This window comes from Rattus norvegicus, chromosome 7, assembly GCF_036323735.1.
Source record: "Rattus norvegicus strain BN/NHsdMcwi chromosome 7, GRCr8, whole genome shotgun sequence".
NCBI classification, from domain to species: domain Eukaryota; kingdom Metazoa; phylum Chordata; class Mammalia; order Rodentia; family Muridae; genus Rattus; species Rattus norvegicus.
The window spans coordinates 87,771,819-87,798,340 of NC_086025.1; the positions used below are offsets into that span (position 1 = coordinate 87,771,819).

The 26,522-nt window shown below is 42.0% G+C and overlaps 1 protein-coding gene across 1 annotated transcript in view; it reads left to right on the forward strand.

Annotated features, from left to right (window-relative positions):
* The first annotated feature begins 18,420 nt into the window (after positions 1-18,420).
* Mal2 (mal, T-cell differentiation protein 2) overlaps positions 18,421-26,522 on the forward strand; it is a 32,981-nt gene continuing 24,879 nt past the window's right edge. The window contains exon 1 of the mRNA NM_198786.2: positions 18,421-18,710. Coding sequence (NP_942081.2) covers positions 18,579-18,710 — 132 coding nt within the window. The 5' untranslated portion in view covers positions 18,421-18,578. The remainder of the gene's footprint in view (positions 18,711-26,522) is intronic.

The window sequence follows — 26,522 nt, forward strand, 5'->3', positions numbered from 1 at the left end:
AAGACATAACTTACACAATACATTCAACCATGGTATGATGGTTGAGAGATTACAAAGGGAACAGGTAATGGGTAGCTAGAATATTTAGCTTCTGAATTGGGTAGTAGGTTGTATCTCAAGGTAGGGGATTTTCTAATTTTAAGAAGGAGATTCCTGTACTAACAGAAAAAAGGAAAGGGAAAAGGGAAAAGGAAGGAAGGAAGGAAAAAGGAAGGAAGGAAGGAAGGAAGGAAGGAAGGAAGGAAGGAAGGAAGGAAGGAAAGAAGGACCATAAATATCCACTGTAAGAGATACATCATTGGGGTACTGTGGAAGTATAGCGTGGTATTCTGGGGGCCAGGGATGAATCCATGAGAACACAGCCTCTCTGAGTTTTGACAAAATACACAATTCTCCAGTAACATGAGACACAGTCTCTGTGAGTTGGCTCTGAGTCCACTTCCCTAAACATTGTGCCTCCTTCCCTCTTCTGGTTATATATTGAGATGGCTGTTTTGTCCCTCCTGCTTCAGAGAGTGGTACAAAATATAACAAAATTTAGCTGGTACCTAAAATTAGTTCCTCGGCAACTAAGTGTCTGTTTTCTTTCATCTCACTTTGGAAGGAATATTCTGTCTGCTTTTCCTTTGGGGTTGTTTTTCAAACCTTAAATCATATTATGTTTCATTTCTTATAAAACATTTTTCTACATTAAAGAACACATATCTAATGTTCAACCCTGGTACATTTATAAGTGGTTGTGTCTCTGAAACATTCACCACAACGTATGCCAGAGATCCAACCTTTGACTTTCTTTTGTAAGTAATTTGCCTTATAAATTTAAATGTGGTTCAGTTAATCTGCCAGGAATTGTATCTTTACTAGTTTCTTACAGAATTACCAGGTTGTCTTGGTTCCCACCTTGTCTAGGTTCACATGTGTGTCTATCCAAACCCGTTCAAAGAGAAATGGAGGAAGCTATGAATGGAACAGCAGATCTAAGATCCCCAAATGAGTTTACGACATAACTTTTCTTCCCTACTCTGAATCCCTGTGTTGACTTTGCTTTCTGGCATAGCTAACTCCATAAGCGGATCATGGGCATATCCAGATTCAAGAATGTCTTTGACTGGGAAGGTGTATCAGCAGGCCACACAAGCCTGATGGCCTGAGTTTCCCCTATAACTCATGGAGAAAGCTCTATGCAATGGTGCACATCTGTAATCTGAACTCTCTTATGGCAAGATAGTAGAGGCAGAGACTAAAGAATTTCCCAGAAGCTCTTTAGCCAGTTAACACGGACTAAACAGTGCAGACACAAAAACAATATAGAAGACCATGTCTGAAAAGATAGAAGATAAGAACTCAAAGCCAAATGGTCTTCTGACTTCTTGAACATATCGCCCTAGACTCATACACATGCATGTACACAGGCATGTGTGTGTGTGCACATGCCAGTGCATACATACATACACACACACACATACACACACACACACACACACACACACACACACACACACACACACACCCTAAATTAAAAAGAAAAGGGTAAGGGCTGGAGAGAGGGCTTAGTGTTAAGTTGTTCTTTCAGAGGACCATGGGTTTGGTTCCCAACACCTACATGGCACCTCACAATCCTCCAGAGACTACAGCCCCCATCTTCTAGTCCCCAAAGCACAGGTACATAAGTAACACACAGCTGTACATGCAACCGTACATTCACACACATGAAATAATAAATATTTTAAAATGAAAAAGAAAGAATACCCTAGTGTAGCAATTTGGTGCGAGCAATGGAGCCTTGAGATTTCATCTCACAGAATCAGTCTGGATTATGAAGGGACATGAAGACTGCATAGGTTTCTCTGTGTTCATAGCTTGCACGTGGAAATGGGCTTTTAACTCATTAAAGCTGCTTAGAGTAATACTAGGGAATTATAGCTCATTAAAAGACATAAAATCCTGTTTCCAAAACAATGGGATAGTTTGTAAACAGACAAACCACTGCTGTGCACCTCAGGATAATCCTGAAGTTGTCAGCAGAGCATATCATGACTGGGTGCAGTTAAGGTTATAGTAAACATTACAGGAATAAAATGTGTGGTAAGAGATGGGGTGAGGGTAGACAGAGGAAAAAGAGGGGAGGCTGGAGATATGGAAGGTGCCATCTTTGTGGACACTTCCGGTATCCACTAGAAGTGACCTTTCTTGCAAAAGAAGTTTAGCCATTGTCTGTGATATGTGTATGTATATATATATATATATATATCACATGCATATGAACTTGTGATATATATATATATATATATTGCATGCATATGAACTTATTCCGACACAGTTTATCAGATAGATGCCTGGAAATTGAAACTAAAACACACCCTCCAGGCAAATATTAGTGAGGAATTCATTATCTGGCAAGAATTCTGATCTATTCCTCATTTTCCTTGCTCTGTCCCTAGATCTTGGTTTCAGCTACTGGCCGTGCTGACCAAAACTGAACACAGAATAGGGCTGTCAGATTCAATGAACACAAATATAACAATGTTGAGCTAAACTTGAACTTCAGTTACACAGAAATTACCTTTAAAGTATAAATGTAATATTTGACGTATACTTGCACCAAAATGTGTTTTGGCTGGAATCCAGATTGACTCTGATCAGATTCTCCCATAGTTTCTCCAGTAATGCAACTACCTCACGCATAGCTCATTGAGAATTAGCAGAGCCAGGGCCACATCTATCCATCACCTGCCATACTTTTCTACAGTAGCTGGACCTTGCCTACTTGCTTCCCCTGGCAGGGTTGCATGACAAACTTTTATAATGTTTTTGATAACTCTGCTTCTGCCTACTCCCATAATAGTTGTATACATTTGAATGCCTGAACACATTCTTAAAGTCGAATTAGTTGTCAGTTGTAGGTTGGTTCTTTTCTCTTAACTTTTACTTCACTCTCCACATCTCATCTACTTAATGGTGATTATGTTCATAACTGCTACCCTCCCTTATCTCTCCTCCAGCTTGTATTCTATACTCTGTCACAGTCAAACAGTTCCTGCTTTTTTGATTAAATGCTAATACTCATTTAATTGTGGATTTTATAGGAAGGATTATTCGTTAATTAAGGATTTTACAAGCATTGCTTCTATTCTATGGAAAAGAAACTCTATGCATTGTACAGAAAAAGTATTTGCCTGAAGTCACACACACGATGGAACTTGGAAATTACAATTTAATACTTGGCTTAAATGTTACAATCTACTGCCAAGCAACTACACACCTCTGTACATATATGTGTTAGATCTCATAAGTGAAATAAATCAAATATAAATTGTATTTCTGATTTTTATATTGATATAAGCACTCACTCAACATGAAAAATTTGGTACCACAATTTCACTGAAACTCACTTTTTTTTAACAGTTTTTATTGTTTATTATTTTACATATAAAAATAATAATTGTGTGAAATTGAGACTAAAAATACACTTGCATCTCAATCATTACAACGGCTATTTTGATATCTACTAATGATAACAGTTGAAAAACCAGATCCTATAAAAATCAGAACTCAGCTCTCACATAAAGATAAGGGAGATAAGTTTTATCTGGATAACATTGGATCCATTGTGAAGAACAAAAAGGGGAAGACAGATCCTTAAGGCTCAAGTGAGGATACACTTAAAGAGAGCAGGTTAATGAACACTTAGTGTGGGAGGAGCCCTGAGACAGTTTAAGGCTGTGAACAAAGCAATGTTTAGGAAAAGTGATAGATAATTCCATTTAATGAGAACATAGCAGACTAATTACTATAATGGAATATGTTTAATTAAAAAGAAACCTGCTTTCTAACAATTATACACACTGTAAACCACTTTGTAACATCCCAAAGATAGTTAGAGACAATGAACATGAAGGCTGCAGGGAAGTTGGAAGAGGAGAAATGTATTTGCTTATTAGCATCGTTTAAAGTTAATAGTTAGCATCATTCAACTATTTGCCAGTTTATGTAAGATCATTCTGCCAAGCTTACACATACTTCTGCATTATACATAGCCAGAGTTCTCCAAGCAAATGATGGAGCAGAAGAATTCATTCACCCAGGTTAAACCTTTGCCATTATAGAACCTTCTCTTTCTACCAGATGAGACTTCTGTTACCTTTTGTTGTACCCTCTCAACCTACTGCCAAAATAACAGGTTTTTTTGTGAACATAAAATCTGATCCTGACGTACACACGTGAGGTCTTCTTACTCTACAAACAACATTTTAAGGATATTCTTTTTATAATTTGTAAGCTAGACAATAAAATATTATTCAGTCCTAGAAATAAATTACTGAACTATGAAAGGATATAAAGAAAACTTAAATGAATGTTGTTTATAGAAGGAGGTCAGTTTGAAAAGCTGGTGTACTATGGATTTACTCTGGAAAAGGCAAAATTTTACAGTACAACAAAATGAATGGTTGCTAAGCACTTAGAGAATGGATGGATGTCCAGGTGGCACACAGACCATTTTTCAAGGCATTAAAACTTCTCTATATGATACCACAGTGGATAGCATTAATCATCACACAATTTCTTCAAATTCATAGGACGCACAACTGTGACAGTGAGTTTTTATGATAACCATGGGCTGTGGGTGAGAACAAGGTGTGGAAGTGGGGGGGTAAGTGAGAAATATTCATACCTTCCACACAGTTCTTCTGTGAACCTAAAACTGTTCTAATAGAATCACAATCTTACATCCTCAAAAGCTTTTGGTCTCTGCTAAGACCTGCCTAGAGGCTATACTTATAAATGTAATATAATTAGAAGAAAATTAGCTTAATATGCCTTATATATCATGGAATAATTTTCTAGCAAGGTAGAATCTGTTTCTGCCTAAGTCTTAAAGAACATGGAAAGTACAAAACCCTAGAAAAGCATTTCTTTCTCTCTTTTGGTGGGACAGAGTACTTGGTATGAACTTAGCTATTTCAAACGGCTTTTCTTAAGTAAAATTCCTGGCAGCACCCATTCTCTCTTGTATAAATGTTTTGTATAAACATTAATCCATTTCTTTGTTTTACATACTCTAAAAATCATCGTGTGTTGGATTAAATTTGGCAAGTGCCACGATACAAACCATCGAGTTTTTTCAGTGATAATTTCTTTGATACATGTGTTATTGTTAATGATGCTTAGCACACACCAGATGTTTACTCTGCATGTTGGGCCTTCTGCACACATCTAGCAGACCCTATAGCTCTATCCTTCAAATCAGCTCATATTCACCTTTGACTCTAAGACATTTACTGATTAAAGATCCCCCAGTTTCTCACACTGGATAAAGATACTCAGCTAAATATTTGCATTTCTCCATATAAGGAACATCAGCTGTTGTCATCATAGCAGCTCAGTACGCAAACCAAATATTTATCTGACCAGTTTTCCCAACTTGAAGTTACACTGAGCCATGAAGCCACTTCTCATTGTGTAAGTCTAAAAGCAGAGATCCATGCTCTTCATCTTCCTTTCAGCTGGACCACAGTTTTAGCAGGACGGAGAAACCGGCTTCTGGCTGTAAATAAGAACACATCGCTCAAAGAAGCAGGTGGTGGCAGCAGCTCCAATTTTAAGGAGACATTGGTGACAAAGGGACTGTGTGGTGGAATCAAGAATCTAGTTATGACAAGAGTGAACTGTTTTGGTGATTAGTGGAGTAGAAAGTAGAGCCCTGGCTAGGCGGGGTGGTTCACAGTAACAATTGCAGCTTTGAGAAGGCTGAGGCCAGAAGATACACTTGAATTTGAGGCCAGCTTGGTCTATACATTAAGTTCTAGGCCAGCTTGGGCTACAGAAACTTTGAATAATAAAAAATACAAAGTTAAAAGGACATGTCACCAGCACTAGACAACCCCTAGTTGAGTTTTGTATGTGATTTGTGGTTCTATACCTGCTCTATTTTTCTATCATTTTCTTAATTTGGGTTTATACCCTGCCTGCCAAGTCTATGAATTTCTACAAGTCTTCTCAATAAAATGTACTTCTATTTAAACCAACTACATTCCAGTTCTATTGCTTGCAATTTAGAATCCTAATCAATGCCCTTCATAATATTTATTACAATTTAAAACTGGTTTTTGTATCACTGATGTCTGCCTCACCCCTGAAACTAGAAGGCTGATGAAGAGTAAGTTTCTGTCAGTCATATATGCCAGTATATCTCCAGTGCCTGGGACAGAATGCTCACAATACAAAATGAATCTGTGGAATAAAAGGATGACTTAAACCAAACCTGATGGTACAGGCCTGTAATCTCAGCAACTAGAGAGAACATGGCAAGAGGATTTCAAATTCAAATGTAGGCAACAAGGTGAGTTACAGGCCACACTTGAAAGTTAATGAGATTCTGTCTCAGGAAAAAAGTAAAAGGAGGAGGAGGAGGAGGAGGAGGAGGAGGAGGAGGAGGAAGAGGAGGAGGAGGAAAAAAGGAGGTCGTGCTCAATTGTAGAATATTTCCTAGCATACATGTGACCTTAAGCTCAATACACAAACACTACCAATTAATCAATCAATGGATAAATACACAAAAGGAACAAATAACATGCAAAGCACTATTACACAAAGGGCAAAAATAATAGTGATGTACATTAGAAATGATGTGAATTGCTATAAATATGTGTATTATATATTCATATGTATATGAACTAATGGGTGGCTGCTAGAGAGAATGTGGAAACTGTTGGTAAGATGGAAAAGTTCAAATGTGGCTTCAGGCATTGTGGTTGTCAAGCAGGAAGTTAAAGAACAGCTCAGATTTGTATATGCAAAGGCCAAAGGAGGGATTACTTAAGAAAGAGAACAAACGGAGTCTAATACAGACTTTAAGATGTGTAAGGAGAGACTGCACAATGCCTCCTATACTGACTCTAATAGAAGAGAAAGAGGGTAAGAGCCTTGAACGCATGGGCACAGGGGAAATTTTCCTGAACAGATCACCAATGGCTTATGCTCTAAGATCAGCAATTGACAAATGGATCCTCATAAAATTGAAAAGATTCTGTAAGGCAAAGGACACTGTTAATAGGACAAAACAGCAACCAACAGAATGGGAAAAGATTTTTACCAATCCTACATCTGATAGAGGGCTAATTTGCAAAGTACATAAAAAGAACTCAAGAAGACCCCAGAGAACCAAATAACCCTATTAGAAAGTGGAGTACAGAGCTAAACAAAGAATTCTCAACTGAAGAATCTCGAATGGCCAAGAAGCACCTAAGAAAATGTTCAACATTCTTAGTCATGAGGGAAATGCAAATCAAAACAACCCTGAGATTCCACTTCATACCAATCAGAATGGCTAAGATCAAAAACTCAGGTGACAGCAGATGCTAGCAAGAATGTGGAAAAAGACGAACACTCCTCCAGTACTGATGGAATTGCAAACTGGGACAACCACTCTGGAAATCAGTCTGGCAGTTCCTCAGAAAATGGGACATAGTACTATCTGAGGACCCAACTATACCATTCCTGGGCATATACCCAAAAGATGCTCCAACATATAACAAGAACACATGCTTTACTACGTTCATAGCAGCCATATTTATAATAGTCAGAAAATAGAAATAACCCAGATGTTCCTCAGCAGAGGAATGGATACAAAAAAATAGGCTATGTTTACACAATGGAGTACTACTCAGCTATCAAAAACAATGAAATTCGTAGGCAAATGAATGGAACTAGAAAATATCATCCTTGGGGAGGTAGCTCAGTCACCAAAGAAAACACATGGTATGCACTCACAGCTAAGTGGATATTAGGCAAATAGTTTGGAATACCCATGAGACAACTCAGACCATATGAAGCTCAAGAAGAAGGAAGGCCAAGCTTCAGTCCTATTTAAAAGGGGAACAAAATACTCATGGGAGGTAGAGAGTGGGAGGGACTTGGGAGGAAAAAAGGAGGGAGAGAGGAAAAGGAGGTCAGGATCAGGTATGGGAGGAGATAGTGGAGATGTACTGAGGGTCAGGAAATTGAACAGAGGTGTGTAGCAATGGGACATGGGGAACTGGAGGTAGCCACCAAAAAGTTCTAGATGCCAGGAAAGCAAGAGGTTCTCAGGACACAACTAGGATGACATTAGCTGAAATACCAACAAAAGGGAGAGAGAATCTGTAAGACCATATCCAAAGGTTAAGCAAGGCCCCTGGCTAAGAATGGAGCCACCCACCCATCTCCAAAATTTTATCTCAGAATTGCTCCTGTCTAAAGCATATATGGGGCAAAGAGTAGAGCAGAGACTGAAGGAAAGGTCATCCAGAGGCAGCCCTAACTGGGGATCTATCTCATATGCAGACCCTAAACCCAGACACTATTGCTGATGCCAAGAAGTACTTGCTAGGGGCTGGGGATTTAGCTCAGTGGTAGAGTGCTTACCTAGGAAGCGCAAGGCCCTAGGTTCGGTCCCCAGCTCCGAAAAAAAGAACCAAAAAAAAAAAAAAAAAGAAGAAGTACTTGCTGACAGGAGCCTGATATAGCTGTCTCCTGAGAGGCTGTGCCAGAGCCTGACCAATACAGATACAGATGCTTGCTTGCAGCCAACTATCAGACTGAGTACGGGACCTCTATGGAGGAGTTAGAGAAAGGACTGAAGGAGCTGAAGGGGTTTGCAACCCCTTCAACCACCAACCAAAGAGTACACATGGAGAGACCCATGGCTCCAACTGCATATGTAGCAGAGGATGGCCATTGGTGGGAGGGGAAGCCCTCCTGTGAAAACTTAATGCCCCAGTGTTGGGGAATGCTAGGGCGGTAAGGCAGGAGTGGGTGGGTGGGTGGGTGGAAGAGCACCCTCACAGAAACATGGAGAGGGGGATGAGAGAGGGGTTTTGCGGAAGGGAAACAGGAAAGATAAATACAATAATCAATAAAAAACAAACAAATGATTAGAAATGGGAAGTTCAACAGAGCAAAGTGTTTTTCAATGAAATTCAGAACTGAATGACTGGGAATACAGTAATAGAGCAGCAGAAGAACCCAAAGGAAACGTTTAATGTAGGACATGTTGAGCTTCAGGTGCAAGGTCATCCCGTAAGACTGAAGCCTGAAATCTGAGCTGGAGGCTGGAGGTTGAGGTATAACTAGGGAATGAGGGAACTGGTGCCATTGCATGCCCAGGTGAATCCCTTTGTACACCCTCCTGTGTGCCTTCTGCAGCAGTACCCTAGGTGAGTGCCCGGAAGAGAGGGATAGGTTGGTTTTATGTGCAAATGCATGGGAAAGGCAGTTCGCCTTCTCCAATGACAGCCGGGTGAGGAAGTGCTAACTTTGACGTCTCAGCCTGTGCCCTCAGTTGAGTTTAGCCACCCTTCCTCAGTGAGCCAAGAAAAAGAATCAAATCGCTAGTAAAACAGAGAAAAGAAAGATGTATCCAGTTTGGGCACAATAGAAAGAGGAGGGAAGAACTGGGGAATGCCCACAAGTCATTTGTTGAGGTTCTGAAGTGACATTAAAGTTTGAAATGAAGAGCCAAGGGTTTGCAAATCTAAGCGGTCTCATCAAGGCCTACTTTGGACAACCACTGATCCATCCTTGTCTGGCCGTCAGGCTCATCCTAGTACTTGGAACTCTGTGACCTTCTTTCCTGATCAACAAGCTGCACCTCTGGCTGATGCCTTTTCCTTCTCCCAGCATGCGATTCCTGGGGAAATTCCCATTTCATTGTTTTAGTAGTCAGTAAGATTGAGAAACAGAAGAGCTTTAGAAGATCTTTAGAATTCCACTCCAGCTTTTCAGCAGTGTCAGTGTCACCCTGACTTTGCCTAAGGTAACACACCCTTTCCTAGCCTCCTCAGTTTCTAGGTTTTACTTATTTCTATCCCAGTTTTCTCCAGTGGCATTTATGTATCAATTATTTACATACAAAAATATCCTTCTAGAGGACTGGACATGTTGTTGGATGGGAGGGATAAGTCTTCCGTACCAGTGCTGACCTTTCTAATTAACCAGTTATTGAGAGAGGTGGCAATGAAAGGTTTCATTCCAGTTGTGGATCTTTTATGTCTTTCTACATTTGTAAATATTTTTCCACATGATACATTTTATAAATACTATAAAGCATATAAGAATTTGGAAATCTTAAGCCCTCTTAGTAAATTGGCCTTTTTATCATTATTCACTGATCTACTTTACTCTTGATAACTTTCGTGATATTGAAAAATATTTAGCCTAATAAAGGCATCCCAAGAGTTTTTATTAATTATTATTCTTATGGTTTACCATTTTATACTCTCAAACTCAGGTACCTCCCAGCCTCAACCTCTGAGAGCTGAAATTAAAGGCACACCACCACCACCACCGAGCTTTTTATATAATTTTATGTTTTATTTAAAGTAAAATTTTCGTAGACAATAAGTTTGTCTGATTTTGGTCTCCTCTTTGACTTTGCCTGGCTTCTTTTGGGCTAATCATAGATGCTTTGTGAACTCTGCATGGCTCCTTTGCTTACTTACTGGCTGCAGCTTCTTTCTTTTTTGTTGTGCTTTCCAAGTTCACAGAAGACATCTCTACATTTTCATAATCTAGCTTTATGCACTAGTTAGGCAGTGTAAGTGAAGCAGAAGGACTTTAGGCTACAGTTGGTATTTCTGCCTCAAGAACTCTGTGATGTTATACAGGTGCAGTATATGTCTCAGATCTATTATAAACCTTAAAATATTAAACTGTCACATTTTTATTTTACCAGTTATAATGTAAAATAAAAAATTTAAATTTAACGTATCTTAAGGAAATGGCTAAAATATAAACTCTGATCGAAAAATGTTTTCCACATTGGCATAAAGTCTAGAGCTTGGATCGGCACCATTCACGTAAAAAATAGGGCTCAAGCTTTGTCTGGTGGGATATACCTTTAATCCCAGCACCAAAAGGAAGAGGAGGTAGTTCTCGTGAGTTTGAAGTGAGACTGGTCTTCATTGTGAGCTCATCTGGACACAGTAGCGCATATCCGTGAGCAGTGTTGGAGAGGTGGACACACAGATTCCTGGAGCTCACTAGCAGGACAGGCTAGACAAATCAGCTAGCCCCAGAAGAACGAGGACAAGCACTGTGCAACAATGTCTTCTGGATACGTCTGTCTTCATTAATGACTGCAGCTGTGGTTAACTGGCTCAAGACTGGACCTATCAATAGTCCATCCAAATGAGAGAGAAGTTCGTGAAGCCCCATGTCTTCCTGAAAAGCTATTAATGGTTGGTTAATGGTTGCTGCCTTCAGTGGTGTAGCCTGGTAAGGTGCCTGTGCTCCTGTATATAATCTCCTACACACAATCTTGCAAGCAACCAGTTTTAAATTCATCTCAGTGGTCACAAATAGTGAATTTAAAAAAATATGAAAATGGGAGAAAAGAATTGTTGGGAAGATTGGGGGTATGAGAAGGAAAAAGAAGCAGGTGTTGGAGGTGAATATGATAAAAGTATAGACACGAATGAAATTATCAAGGAATACATGAAATATTATAAATTGATTTCAAAATTAAAAAAGTAATGGAAGAAGCCACCTTATTTCAGATTCTGGCCTCCACTGGCACTCTTACACACACAAACACACACACGCACACACACACACACACACACACACACATATACACAAACACATGCGCACACACATGCACACATGAATGTGCATTCTTTCTATGTATTTCTTCTGTGTAGAATTAAATTTTGGTGTCTTCTATATTGTCTAACCTAAAAGACTCCATGTGTCCTTTCCTGTAATGCATTTTCTGCTCTCAATCATGTTGAAATGTTTTCTTATATGAAAAGAAAAAAATTGGATTTAGCTCAGTGGTAGAGCGCTTACCTAGGAAGCGCAAGGCCCTGGGTTCGGTCCCCAGCTCGGGAAAAAAAAAGAAAAAGAAAAAGAAAAGAAAAAAATTATGCTTCACCTTCAGTTTTGAAAACATTTTTTTTTGTTTATAGAGGGACCATATTTATTTCTTCCTTTTGGTAGTTTAGTGATGACATCATTCTGCTATCATTTTCCTTAAATTGCTTCCCATGTCCAGTCTTGCTCTTCTTATCTCTTTTGCTCTGGATGCTGTGAGGTTTCTTTCTGGTTACTTCAAAGGTTTTCATCATGGCTATTAAGCAAGTTGATTAACATTTGACTTGGTTTAGATTTCTTCAGGTTTCCAATCTGTTGAGTTTGTTAGCTCTGTTGGTATGATTTTTTTAATTGGATACCATTCATTATTGTTTCTTTAAATATCCATCCTCTTCTGAGACAAAGATATTAAAACATTTCAACTACACACTTCATGGACACATTTTTTTCAGTCATTTCCCACTATGTATACAACCTTAGGTTCTACTTACACATCTTCAAGTTGAATAGTCTTATCCTCTGTAGGACCTAGCCTACTGTTAATCTTCTACAAAGTAGTTTTAGTCCGTCAAGTTATAGTCTTCACATCCACTTCAATTTGATTACATTGTTTTTATTTAATGTGTTCCACTTTTCTTTTTAAACATATGACAACCATTTATAATAACTATCTTCATGTTTTCTTCCACTGAAAATAATCATCCGGGCTGATTTCTGGCCTCCATATAACGGATGATTTTATACATAATAGTATATTTTATTATCCCCACCTTCTCCATATGACTGGCAACTTTTCACTGAATACCTGACACTGTGAACTTTATCTTGCTGTTTGCTATGTGGTTTTGCTTTCCCTCAAAATTCCCAAATATTGCTATGTTCTACGTTTCAGTAAGTTAGGCCTTTTGAAGCTTTTTTGGTTGGTTGGTTCGTTGGTTGGTTGGTCGGTCAGTAAGTTGAATTTTGTTTCTTTCTTTCTTTCTTTTGGTTTTGTGTGTTTATTTGTGGCTTTTAGGTTGGTTGATTGTTGTTTGCTTGGGAGGGGATTGTTTGCTTTTGTTTTGTTTTGTTTTGTTGTTTTGAGACAGTTTCTCTATATATCCCTGGTTATCTTGGAACTCACTTTGTAGACCAGGCTAGCCTTGAACTCAGAGATCTAACTAGCCAGTGCTGGGATTAAAATTATTCACCACCACTACCTGTCACTTTTGATGATTTTTTTAAAGATTTGTGCCAGATGTGTTGGCTCATATTTCCAACCCCAGCATTTGAGAAACAGAAACCAGAGAATCATATCATGAATTTAAGGTTAACCATTGTATAACCATAAGCTAAAAGATTGTACCTCAAAAAAAGAGAGAGAGATTAATAAAAGATTTGTAATGTTGGACTAGAGCAGACATTTATCCAACTAGAACATGGCGATAGTACTGAGGCAAATCTCTCAGTCTATCAAGTACTCCATTTATTGGGAATTTCCCTTCTGTGTACAATAGAAACATGAACTATTCTTGGCCCTGTGTAAACGTCTGCTACTTTGAGGTATTCCAGCCTTGGCGTCGGGGCAATATCTCACCTTCATGTGCTGATAATATGTACATAATGTCCAGATTAGCATCTGTACTCCCCTGGAGATTTCAGGGACCTTTTTGTGACTCCTCAGTTTTGGCTGGTATACATACAACTTTTCCTTATCAGTACCCCATGGACTCTAACTCTGTCATTTCCTTAAATTTTAAGCTTCCATCAACTAAACTCAAGGAGACTGCAGCCCTCTACCAAGGATGGCTCCCTCCATCACTTTGAAAATTCTTCAACCTCAGCAAACCATAGGGCTGCCATTGTTACTTTCCTGTCCAATCACAATCCTGCTCTGTGTGCTATGCATAGCCCCCAAAAATCAGGTTTTCACATAGTTCCCACTAAGATTTTAGTTGTTCCCTGTTATTCAGGGATATTAGTTCTCCTGTTTAGAGGTAATAAGGGGAATTTGAAGGCATTTATACAGGAGGAAAGACTGAACAAAGAGGGGAAATTGAAAAGTGAAAAAAAGAAAAAGGAAAGGAAATTGAAGGATTCATTTCCAGAAGGAAATGAAAAGAGGGAAATGATATGCTGAGGCAGACTTCAGATAATCATATGAACAGAGAGAGGACAAGAGAAAGTAATGACCACGAAGCCGAGAGATGTGCAGGCAGAGTTCACCAGGGCAGCTGATTGTATTCAAACTTGCGTTATGCAATGTGACTAAAGGTCAACAACTTCCTGTAATTAGAAAGGGAGTGGTGAAGAGGGAGAAGGGAGGAAGTGTGATTCTTCCACCTCTCCCCAAACAAACACCCTTTCAAACTTTCTCATACCTGAGGTTGAAATATTCTTAACAGAAGACGGTAGTCCACAGATTGTCTAATGAGCTTGCAGTCAACCCCACTTTAAATTTCCAATAGTCTGATACACAGCTCACCTTGATACCCGATACTCAACATTTCCTGGTGCTACCACTGAACTTCTGAAATTAATATCCTGTTACACAACTCTAGCTAAGGGATAGGAGACAAGCAAACACAACTTTAACTCAGCAAGCTAATGGCTGTAAGGGGAATCAGCCCATCAAGTTATGGGAATACACCTGAAGGGACAGGTCCTGTGAAGCCTTGGACCAGGGAAAGCTGTCCCTATGACCCAAAGGAATCTTCTAGAAAAGAGTCCTTAGGGTATGGAAGTAGTACAAAAGGAAGGATGTCCTATCAGAAGAAAGAATGTGTGGGAAGTCTGGAGACAGGGCTGTTACTGGGATTATAAGTGGGTCAATAGAGCTGGGCGGCAAGAACGTTCATCAGCAGTCCTGTCACAGAAACACTTGCCTTCCATGGCATTTGGAGTTGACCCAGAGAAAAGCATAGGATTCTAGAGCAGTTATAAGTAGAGGATTAATAGTAGTCACCTTTGTGTTTATAAATCAGTTTGATGGCAGAATATAGTACACAAATGAGAACATTTGGATGGATAGGGTGTTCACTGTGGGAAGCGATTGTGTTCTGTAAGGCAGAATGAGACAATGAGAATGAGGAGAACTGGATATATCATACTGAGTATAATCCACATGTGGTAGCTCACTAACGCTGTAGCTTGAGAGAGAACAGTGACCAGAGATGTCCATGTGTTTGTCCTGGATAATTGCATCGACAGCCGTGTTTTCAATGAAAGTAATACTGTTGATTAGATGTTCTTAAACTCCTTGTAAAATAAGAGAAGTAAGAGAGATTTGAATAGTCTAGACTCGCTTTCATCCACCCACCCAACATTTTGTTTACTTGTTCGAGGCACAAAGTCTAGAGTCTGAAAAAAGCCAGAAGCTTTAGAATAATAACCAAGAGAAAGGGGTTGGGTGGAAGAATGCATAAGGCCCAACCAAGGCCACTTACCATGCATAGTGCCGAAACCTATAGTCATGGTTCTAATGCCCGTTTAGGAACCCTGGGATGCATGATAACATTAGAGGGGACAGATGGAGAAGTTGGACTGGATATGAGCTGAAAATTAACGAACATTAAAGGTAGAAGAAAAGGAGAATGTGAGGAGCACTTTGTGAGCCCAAGGCAAACGCTACCTAATTCCCTCCTCATGACAAAAGGTGGATAGAGATGCCAGAAATGCCAGAATGAGCCAGTCAGGGAACACAGACAGGATAGATAGCTAGAAACCACGGAACCGATAGTGATGAAGAAATAAAGGAATGGAGTGTCCATCAGAAAGCATGATGCTCACCAATTTCCCAGTAGTAAAGTGTGCTTGATCCTTATAAAGACAGCAGAGGGCTGGCAAGCAGGGCTACTGGAAACATCACCAATATGAACACTGAGCAGAATGGAAAAGAGCACCATGTAATTCCAGCTCTTTTAGAGGCTGGGGCAGCTGTGTATGGTTTGAAGCCAGACTGAGTTATTTAAGCAAGACACGGCCACAAAATATTAAAAGAGAGCTAATGGTTTTAACTCAGTGGAGATGTACCTTTCCTAGCATGGGCAAAATCCCAGATTCAATACCTAATACATATAGAGAATTGTTTTAAGAAAGAAGGAAGGAAGGAAGAAAGGAAGGAAGGAAGGAAGGAAGGGAGGAAGGGAGGGAGGAAGGATGGATGGAGTTAAGAAAAGTCCCATACGGGAGTTCAGAGAAAATCTACAAGCAAAGTAATGCTGTAGTAATTATTTAATTTCAGTCAGGGGTTTCTACCCAACCTATGATCATTCAGTTCCCAGATAAATGAAACACAACTTTTATATTTACAATAAGCCTTTAATGTAGTAGAGCTGGGCAGTTATCTACCCTCTAAGCTATTAGAATCTACTTCCCATTAATAACTCCGAGTTATAACTGCCATGTTCCATCTAAGCTGCTCTTACATCCCATTGGCCAGCCCTCATGGCCATGTTTTCATGACTCTCCTGTCCCATGGCATCTTTCCTACTTTTCACCTCCTCTCTCCCTGTGGTCCCTCCTCAGACTCCCCAGCCCGAGAATGGAAACTCCACCTATCTCTCTTCTGCCCAGCTATAGGCTGTTGGCATGTTTATTCAACCAATAGCTCTAAATTAAGCAACAATGTCACATGCCATCACTTTGTGTTCATGGAGATTCTCTTGTCCCTGGGGCAACAAGGTCTTGGGGGCCAGCATTACAATACATAGTAAAAGACCAAACCTCAACGAAGTAAGACATGCTGGAGTTCAGAAAAGGATGAGGAGGGTGACACTATTAAGAAATCAGAGACCATTTTGTGGAGTAAGAAATAAGCATGGAGGGAAAGGATGCTAGAGGTCTTGATGAAACTGATATCATCAAGAGAAAACATTGGTATAGGTAGTGATCGTGAGAAGGGAGTCCCATTCTAGAAGAAAGCATTCATTGTCGAGCAGATTTGCTAACATAGAAGAGGGGGTACCTAGCAGTCTCTCATTCTCCTGAACATACTGAATACCAAAGTAGATATGGAATGGGAAAACCAGTTATGGCAAAGTAGGTGCTGGGAAGGATGTAGTCACAAGCGGCCTCTTTGGATGACGCTTTTAAAATAAACACATGTGAGGCTTTAACTCTTTAATAGGTCCCCGAAAAGCCCAAGGTCATTTCAAGTTCACTCAGCACACTTTGGATGGTTAGTGGGAATTTCCGTAGTTCTGAAGTTCACCTTGAACATCCTTTAAGTGCTGCCTAGGCAGAAAAATCAGGGTCTGGACACAGAAAAGTTCACCAATCAAACAAATCAACAGAGAAAAGTTGAGGTTGCCTGTTAGACATCCGGCACACACAGACTGCCAGAAACTGTGACTAACAGGTGGTGGTGAAGAGGTACATACAAGGTTTCATCCACACCCTCCTTTGTGGCTGTCACTCGGGTGCCACCACCACACCTATGAGTTTCGCTTATTAAAATAATGAAGACATAGGGTAAAACCTGCTGACAATCCATGCATGGAGCGACTCACAGTTCAAGAGCTAAACTTGGTAGACTGGAACAAGACTCGATTTGGAGAATGTCCGATGTTGGCCTAGATTTGTGTGTGTATATATGTGTATAATAGACACACACCTATGTATGCATATATTTGGTTGTTGTTCTTGCTGCTTGACAGGTCCTTTCTAGGTATCCCAAGCTGTCCTATTCCCTGCTTTGCAGTCTATGCTGACTTCAAATTCGGGGCAATCCACAGCCTGTGCAGTACTATGATTCCAGGCATGTGCCCGCATGCCTGGGTCAGGTTTTTTCAACTTGGTCTATGTGTGTGCTGATCTGTGTAACATAACTAATCTTTAGATGATCTTTGAGAAATGTCCCTCCGTTTATTCCACTTACAGAATATTGACAGCCAAACCTATAAAATGGGAATGCGGGGAGGTAAGCCGAGGTTTGGAACTCAGGTACAGTAGCATCCTGTTTTGTTTTAATAACTGTTAGGTGTTTAAAAACAGTGGCCAAGAGTAGATTTCTGAGAGTAAAATTAAAAGGGTCTGTGCAGAAACGGAATGAGGGTAATACTACGTGTATGGTTATAGATCTCAAAACTGGGGGGAAAAGCTGCCATTCTATAAGCTACATCTCTTCCTGTACACTGAACTCTTCTGTCCATCTTTGGCGGACACTCTCATACGGATCTTCGAGAAAAGAGCAGGAGTGACTCAAGGCAGTCCTGCGGGGTCTCACTGCCACCAACTCCAATGTGTCGCATGACCCTGGTGTTGTTTAAAATCCCACTAAAATCCCCATTTTTCCAGCTGTGCCTGGTGACTTGGTGTTTTTCCTTCGGAGTCACAGGCTCTTGTCTTCCTACCCAACTGGGGAAAGTGGGTGAGGACCAGCGTTGAGACTTGGGTGGGATGGGCAGGTGAGAATCAGCCAGCGGATAGTAAGCTCAGGAGCTTAAGTGACTTGAAGATCCCGGAGGGCTGCGGAGCTGGCGCTGAGGCTGGGGAGCACCACACCTGCGCTGGTGACCCTGACGGGCGCCAGGGCGGAGGCGCGCTCACCTGTGCTCACGTGACGGGGCGGGGCTCTGTCGGCAGAGGGCCCGTAGCCACACCCTTTCCGCGCTCAGCACGCCTGAACCCCGCGAACCGGAGCGGCGGCGGCGGCGGCGGCGGCGGCGGCCAAGCCCGGGAGGCGGAGGCGGGACGCGGGAGGCGGTGGCGACGGTGGCGGCGGTGCGCGGAGACGTAGCAGCGGCAGCATGTCGGCCGGCGGAGCGGCAGTCCCGCCGCCCCCGAACCCTGCCGTGTCCTTCCCGGCGCCCCGGATCACCCTGCCGGCTGGCCCTGACATCCTGAGGACCTACTCGGGAGCTTTCGTCTGCCTGGAGATTGTAAGTGGGACAGCATAGGTGACGATCGAGCCCCGGGAGCAAGGACAGGCAGCATCCTTGCCCCCAGCCCAGGCCGGTCCCTCTGCACCCTCCCTCAGCCTTTTTCCTTTAGAAGTGGCCTTTCCCTGTAGTCGGTCTCAGGGTCCTCTCCACGCAGTACCGGGGCCTCTTGCCTGGCACCTGTTACGCGGACACCTGCTCGCTGGCCTGGAATGGAAATGTGCCCTAGAGACCGAGCAGGCGAGGGGCCCATGATTAGGGACCTGGGTAGGAGCCCTCTCAGGTATATTCTTGGAGCGATCTTGGGTACTCAGGGCTTTGGACAGGAACTGCGCTTGGCTAGAAGAGGAACCAGCACCCTCTGTCTCTCCCGTCGCCAACCTGCCATTTTGTTGGGTGGTGCAAAGGTGTACTGATGACTGAGTGGCCAGGAAGAGGTTAGGATGAGGAAAGGCTTGGCGAGAGGCGCCAGGGAAAAGAAGAGGAGGCTGAAGCGTGGGTATGGTTTTCACCAGACTCACCCTTGCCTTCGCCAATGCCCTTTGGATTGGGGAAGAACAGGGCAGGGAGAAAGGTGAGGTTGTAAGTGCAGTAGGCAGTGTGTAATCAAGTGGGTGTGAAAACGGAGGGACAAAGTGGAAGTGGGGCTGTCAGCCACAGCTCTTGCCTTTGCACCTCGTCCTTTTCTAAGTTTACCTGAGAATTCCAAACCACCCTAGAACACTTTGCTCCGCCCAAAGTCAAGTTGATTCCATAGGCCTGCCCTGCAACCTTGTTGAACTAGACACTTGAACTTAACGAAAGGAATGCTGTGGCGTTGGGAGCTTTCGAAGCTCCTTGTGGACAAGGGGGAAATGTGCAAATAGAAATTGGGCAACTGGGGTTGCATCATGCCCGGAGAATGTCAAATAGAAAGAAATGTCAGCAAAGCAGTGTCATTCCTGCAGGCTGGTTTTGTTTGCTCTGTTTAGGGTTTTCATGTCAAGCTTCATCCACTCCTGCGAGTTTGCATAACCTGGATCTAGGTCACTCGGGGTTCCCTCTTGTGCTGCCGAGCTGAAAACCTTGTGAGCATTGGTTCTCTGCCCCATTATGCCTAGATAGCCAAGCCACTTTGGGTTTAGCTCAGATTTGAATCTGAAAGAAGAGACCCAAGTGAAATGAGGCACAGGCTGAGACAACTGAGATCAGATAATGAGTGTGACACTAGAAGACCCTGGCATGGGGTCAGGTTTGAGCCTAATTCAGCATCTGAAGAATGACTAAGGTGGGTGGCAGGTATGCGTGAGAGAGGAACAGGGAGGAGATGGCATTGGATCCGACTCCGGGGCGTGGAGGGACAGAGCCTTTAAAATCGGAAACGTTGCAGAGGAAGAGTTCCCAGATTCTGGGCTCCATTCCTGCCATGTTCCTCAAGTTCCACAGGCTTGCTTCCTCTTTCAGGAGTTCTTCCCACGGCTTTACTTACATCCTACTTATCCTGAGATTTACAGAAGATCCGCATACATAGGCACACAGACTGAACTTTGGTAGAAGTTAGCAATCATTCTCAGCAGTAATATACATTGAATCTCCAAGTTGATGTGTTGGTTCCCAATAGTTATTCAAATATATATGTAACAAACATACACACAGAAGTCTCTTAAATGTATATAATGTATATGTATTTATGTACATTATATATATGGAAAAATATACGTACAGAAGTCTTACCTATGTGTTGCTAAATCAAATGATACTCAGGACCCACCTGTGGACGTGCCATACTTTATGGAATACTATTTAGGTCTAAAGGTTAACAAATCAAAGAGGTGACTTACTGAACCCCTCCTAGCTCTCTCCTCTTCCTATCTACTAGAGTACTTAGTTCTCAGCGCTGTACTTAATAACTTGGCAGCTTTTAGAAGTCATGTTGGCAGCCCAGCCTAATTAAATCAGAGTCTCTAGAGGAGCACACAGAGTCAGCTATTTTTTTTAAGGTTCTCTGGAGATTCTAATACATAGCTTAGCTACAACCCACTGAGAGAGTATTTGCACGAGGCTGTGCAGAAAAAGAGAATCTCCTCACGAATGTGAATATTTCCGTTTGTTAGAACAGATAGGATGATTAGATCCTGGAAGTGTGGGGAAGTATCCACACATTTCCAGAAAGGGGACTTGTTGCCTGCTTTCTTAAACGTCTGTTCCTCGGGCAGCTTACCTAACCCTGACATTTGCTCAGACTCTTATACAGATAGAAGGGTCTCTTTCCAAAGCCAATGGAATTTGCACTATTGTTTGTGCATTTGTGTGTGTGGGTGTGGCTATACGCGCGCGTCCACTCGTGCTCAAAAGTGCATATGGAGGCCAAAGGACAACCTTGTGTGTCATTCCTCAGGGACTGTGCACTGTTTCTTTTTTATATTTTGCTTATTCATTGAGGGGAGTGGAGGGCATGCTCATTTCCACAATGCTTCTATGGAAGAAAGAGGACAAATTTCAGGAGTGGGTTCTCTACTTCGATTACTTGGGTCTCAGGGGTCAAACTAAGGTTCACAATCTTGAGGTCAGAACTTTTCCCCACTGAGCCATCTCACCATCCTGTCAACTCTTTTGGGGGTTGGGGGGTGGGATGGGGATCGGGCTGATCCAGTTCTCTTGCTGCCCTGTAACTTGCCAAGTAGAATAGGGTGGCCGGCCAGGGCTCAGCTTGTCTCTGCCTGTCTAGCACCAAGATCACAAATCGACATCCACAGCTTAAGTGCATCCTTGATTGAAGTCAGGACTTAAAGACTAAAGTACTTTTCCAACCTTAATTTTTTTTTCAGGGCAAAAATGTCTTTCCAAATTTAAGTCGGAGTTACCTTTTACCTCTCCCTGAACTTCTGTTACCTCTCCCCATGGGGAGGATCAAAATGTATCAATGAAACCAGTGACCTCAGGGAAATGAGAGGCCACATTGAGTCAAAGCAACAGTTCCTTTTTGGCCCCTGTCCTTCTGGAATGCTTAGTGATACTGGATCATAAGATTCAGAAAGCAGCCAGCAGATCACCTTTGTGGTCTTCTTCAGAGAAGGCCCGCCTTGAGGAGCAAACAGACAAGAGCTAAGTGAGTCACTCGAAGCACCCTGATCCCTAAATTTCACCATTGCTCTAGGATTTTTTTTTATTCCTTTTTGATTCCTAAGTCACAGACTCCCATGGATCCTCTTCAAACATTTTTCTCCCTGTAAACTAGTGTGAGGATTCCCGAGGCACAGTCTCAAATAATAAGTGAACTCTACACTGAGAACCAATTATTTTAACTTCTGCTAATGTTTCTTGATATCTCTTCAACCCCCTTTAAATTTTGACCTTCCTTTGAAATCCATTATCTTCAACATTTCTTCGTTTTGGGTCATGTTGCTCTCTGAAGCTATGCAAACTGTGTTCGGTGAAGATGGTTTCATCCATCAGTAGGAGATTCTGCTAACGAGACTGTGATCTTTTTCCTTTTTTTTTATAAAGGTAAATATTTAATTGGGGCTTACTTATTTTTTTTATTAACTTGAGTATTTCTTATATACATTTCGAGTGTTATTCCCTTTCCCAGTTTCCGGGCAAACATCCCCCTAATCCCTCCCCCTCCCCTTCTTTATGGGTGTTCCCCTCCCCATCCTCCCCCCATTGCCGCCCTCCCCCCAACAATCTAGTTCACTGGGGGTTCAGTCTTAGCAGGACCCAGGGCTTCCCCTTCCACTGGTGCTCTTACTAGGATATTCATTGCTACCTATGAGGTCAGAGTCCAGGGTCAGTCCATGTATAGTCTTTAGGTAGTGGCTTAGTCCCTGGAAGCTCTGGTTGCTTGGCATTGTTGTACATATGGGGTCTCGAGCCCCTTCAAGCTCTTCCAGTTCTTTCTCTGATTCCTTCAACGGGGGTCCTATTCTCAGTTCAGTGCTTTGCTGCTGGCATTCACCCCTGTATTTGCTGTATTCTGGCTGTGTCTCTCAGGAGCGATCTACATCTGGCTCCTGTCGGCCTGCACTTCTTTGCTTCATCCATCTTGTCTAATTGGATGACTGTATATGTATGGGCCACATGTGGGGCAGGCTCTGAATGGGTGTTCCTTCTGTGTCTGTTTTAATCTTTGCCTCTCTATTCCCTGCCAAGGGTATTCTTGTTCCCCTTTTAAAGAAGGAGTGAAGCATTCACATTTTGATCATTCGTCTTGAGTTTCATTTGTTCTAGGCATCTAGGGTAATTCAAGCATTTAGGCTAATAGCCACTTATCAATGAGTGCATACCATGTGTGTTTTTCTGTGATTGGGTTAGCTCACTCGGGATGATATTTTCCAGTTCCAACCATTTGCCTATGAATTTCATAAAGTCATTGTTTTTGATATCTGAGTAATATTCCATTGTGTAGATGTACCACATTTTCTGTATCCATTCCTCTGTTGAAGGGCATCTGGGTTCTTTCCAGCTTCTGGCTATTATAAATAAGGCTGCTATGAACATAGTGGAGTATGTGTCTTTTTTATATGTTGGGGCATCTTTTGGGTATATGCCCAAGAGAGGTATAGCTGGATCCTCAGGCAGTTCAATGTCCAATTTTCTGAGGAACCTCCAGACTGATTTCCAGAGTGGTTGTACCAGTCTGCAATCCCACCAACAATGGAGGAGTGTTCCTCTTTTTCCACATCCTCGCCAGCATCTGCTGACGAGACTGTGATCTTAAAACTCAGTTCTCACACTAACTTTGCTCAAGGAATTTAATCCCAGTTTCTGGGACTGCACTCCACTCACGGCTCGAAACAGTGCCTGCGGGGTTGGGGATTTAGCTCAGTGGTAGAGTGCTTGCCTAGCAAGCGCAAGGCCCTGGGTTTGGTCCCCAGCTCCGGAAAAAAAAAAAGAAGAAGAAGAAAAACAGTGCCTGCCCACTGGAACCAAGCAGGGCAATTTACAACACCTGTTTCATAGTGGGCATATTCCAACTTTGAGTTCATGAAAATTTTTTTGATAGGTATGGTTTCCTGACTTGCCAGCCCTTTGGTTTTGGCCTAAGTTATTCTTTCCAGATGTATCCTTATCATGTACCTATAATATTTAATACAAAGTTAGAGTTGCAAAGACAAGCCTTTTTTATTAATCATTTTAATCATTTACATTTCAAATGATATTCCCCTTCCCGGTTACCCCTCCACAGAGCCCCACATTCCATCCCTCATCTCCCCACTCCCCTTTGCCTTATTAGGGTGCTCCTCCACCCAGTCACTCACTCCCTCCTCACTGCCCTAGCATCCCCCTATACTGGGGCATCAAGCCTCCACAGGACCAAGGGACCTGTGATGTCACATAAGGCCATCCTCTACTACATGTGTATCTAGAGCCATGGGTCCCTCCATGTATAATCTTTGGTTGGTGATTTAGTCCCTGGGAACTCTGGGTGGTCCAGTTAGTTGATATTGTACTTCCTATAGGGTTACAATCCCCTTCAGGTCCTTCAGTCCTTCCCCTCACTCTTCCATGGGGGTTCACAGGCTCAGTCCAATGGTTGGCTCTGAGTATCTGCATCTGTATTGGTCAGGTGCTGGCAGAACCTCTCAGCTATAACAGGCTCCTGTCAGCAAGTGCTTCTAGACATCAGCAATAGTGTGGGGGTTTGCTGTCTGCAGATGAGATGGATCTCTAGAGCCTATGACTGAAATACCCAACAAAGGAGACAGAGAACCTGTAGAGGCCACCTCCAGTAAATAGACATGGCCCCCAGTTGAAGGACGAGGCCACCCACCCATTTCAAAATTTTTAACCCAGAAATGTTCCTGTTCAAAGGAAAGACAGGGACAAAAGAGTGGAACAGAGACTGAAGGAAAGGCCATCCAGAGACTGCTTCACCTAGGGATCCATCCCACCTTCAAAGCCAAGCTTTTAGCTCAGACAGAAAATATTAACTCCCAAAATTATCATTTTCAGGGCTAGGACAATGGCCCAAAGAGTAAAGAATTTGATGCAGAAGTATGTGGGCCTGTGTTCGAACACTAGAACTCTTGAAATGCTGGTCTCTGAAGTAGTTTGTGTTTTCAGTCATTGCTCCTGTGTAAGATGGGAGGTAGACGCAAAGGAATCCCAGAAACCTCATGAGCCAGAGAGCCTCACCTAGACAACAGTGAACAGCAAAACAGACCCTGTCTCAAATAATGGGAACAGTGGGGTCTGTCACTCAAGGCTGTCCACACTAGCACAGCGCCGTGAAATGCCCACACTTGTTCTCATGAACAAAAGTTACAATTGTCGAATCTTCTCAGTGCTTCTAGAGTGAATATTTATTGACTACAGAGTGTGCACAAAACCGTTTCAATGCCTCTGCACCTGAAAGCCCTTATGATCTAGTTAAGAGGTTGTAGAAAAAAAAATGTCACTTCTATTTGGGGAAGAAAAGCTGTCAGGAAAGGTGAAACGCAATTGAAAAACATTTTCTGTCTGGGCCTAGCTGTAATGATAGAGTGTCTTTACTCAGAGGATTCACGAGATAGGCTCCTGTTCTCAATGACATTATTTTACAAAAATGTGTAAGAAAGATCAAGCATAACACTGGTAATTGTGGAAAACAGCAACACTGATTTATTCAAGGGTTCTCGAAGCTTCACTGTTTAAAAAACACCTTCAAATTGTTTGTTTACATTTCTCTTTATGAGAGGAATTCTAGAACACATTTTCTACATTCTAACTGTAGTGGGTTTAGTGCCATAACTATTTTTCCTTTATTTAACATAATAATATATTAAAGGGCATGCCATTCATATGGCCTTCTTTTATGTCCCGAGAATCTGATATCCAGTTATCAGAATCTGACAACCAATCCTTGCCTTTAAAAGAAGTTGTGTATGCTGGGCATACTGCTGAATTCCATTCATTTCCACACCCAGGAATCAGGGGCAAGTGAATTTCTGGGAAATGGAAGCTAGTTAGTTTCCTTAAGTGAGTTCCAGGCCAGCCAAGGGCTACCTAGTGGGACCTTGTTTCAGATAGATAGATAGATAGATAGATAGATAGATAGATAGATAGATAGATAGATAGATAGATAGATGAGAGAGAGGTGGAGAGGGAGGTAGCATGATAAAAAAAGGTCTAAAGGCATTTGCAGTTTTGTGAAATAGGCTTATGGAAACCCCATGAGAAAGTGAGTGTTTAGCTACTGGAGCGGTAGGAGAAGAAGCTGGAGAGGAGCAGTAACATTTGAGGGGAGCCTGAAGTGGTGAGACAAAACTCCAGATAGCAAGAGGGTCGTGTACAAGCCTCAGAAATAAAGAAAAGAGAAAAATAATCAGGCCATACTTTGAAATGTCTAGCAATTGTTAGTATTTTGCTATGGCAGATGAGATGATGGGAAGAGAGAAGGAAGACACCACTAACCAGGTTGAAGCTGTGGTTTGCTGACAGAGGCTAGGCCTGGCTTTGAATCTGTCCTTCACAGAGCACTGCTGAGGACAGGGTCAAACATGGCCAGGCTTGCGTCTTAGAAATCTTTAATGAAATTTCTTTGTAAAATACAGAGATTAAAATTAAAAAGGCAGGAGGTTAATGATCGATTACTGTAGTTCAGATAAGAACTTATAAGATCCTGAAATAATACCAAGAAAAAGAAGGATGGAAAAAGTAAAGGGAAGAAGCTGGAGGCTTAGTGGGTTGGTCATATATTAGTGGTTCGTATATTGGCGGGTTGACTAGTATATGAATTTAGATGTTCTCTTAGGTGCTACTGAACAAGACAGAAATATAAGATGTGTCTGAGGAGGAGCACAAGGGGAGGCTGTGGAGAGGGAAGAGGCAGAGGCAGGTACAGTCATGCAG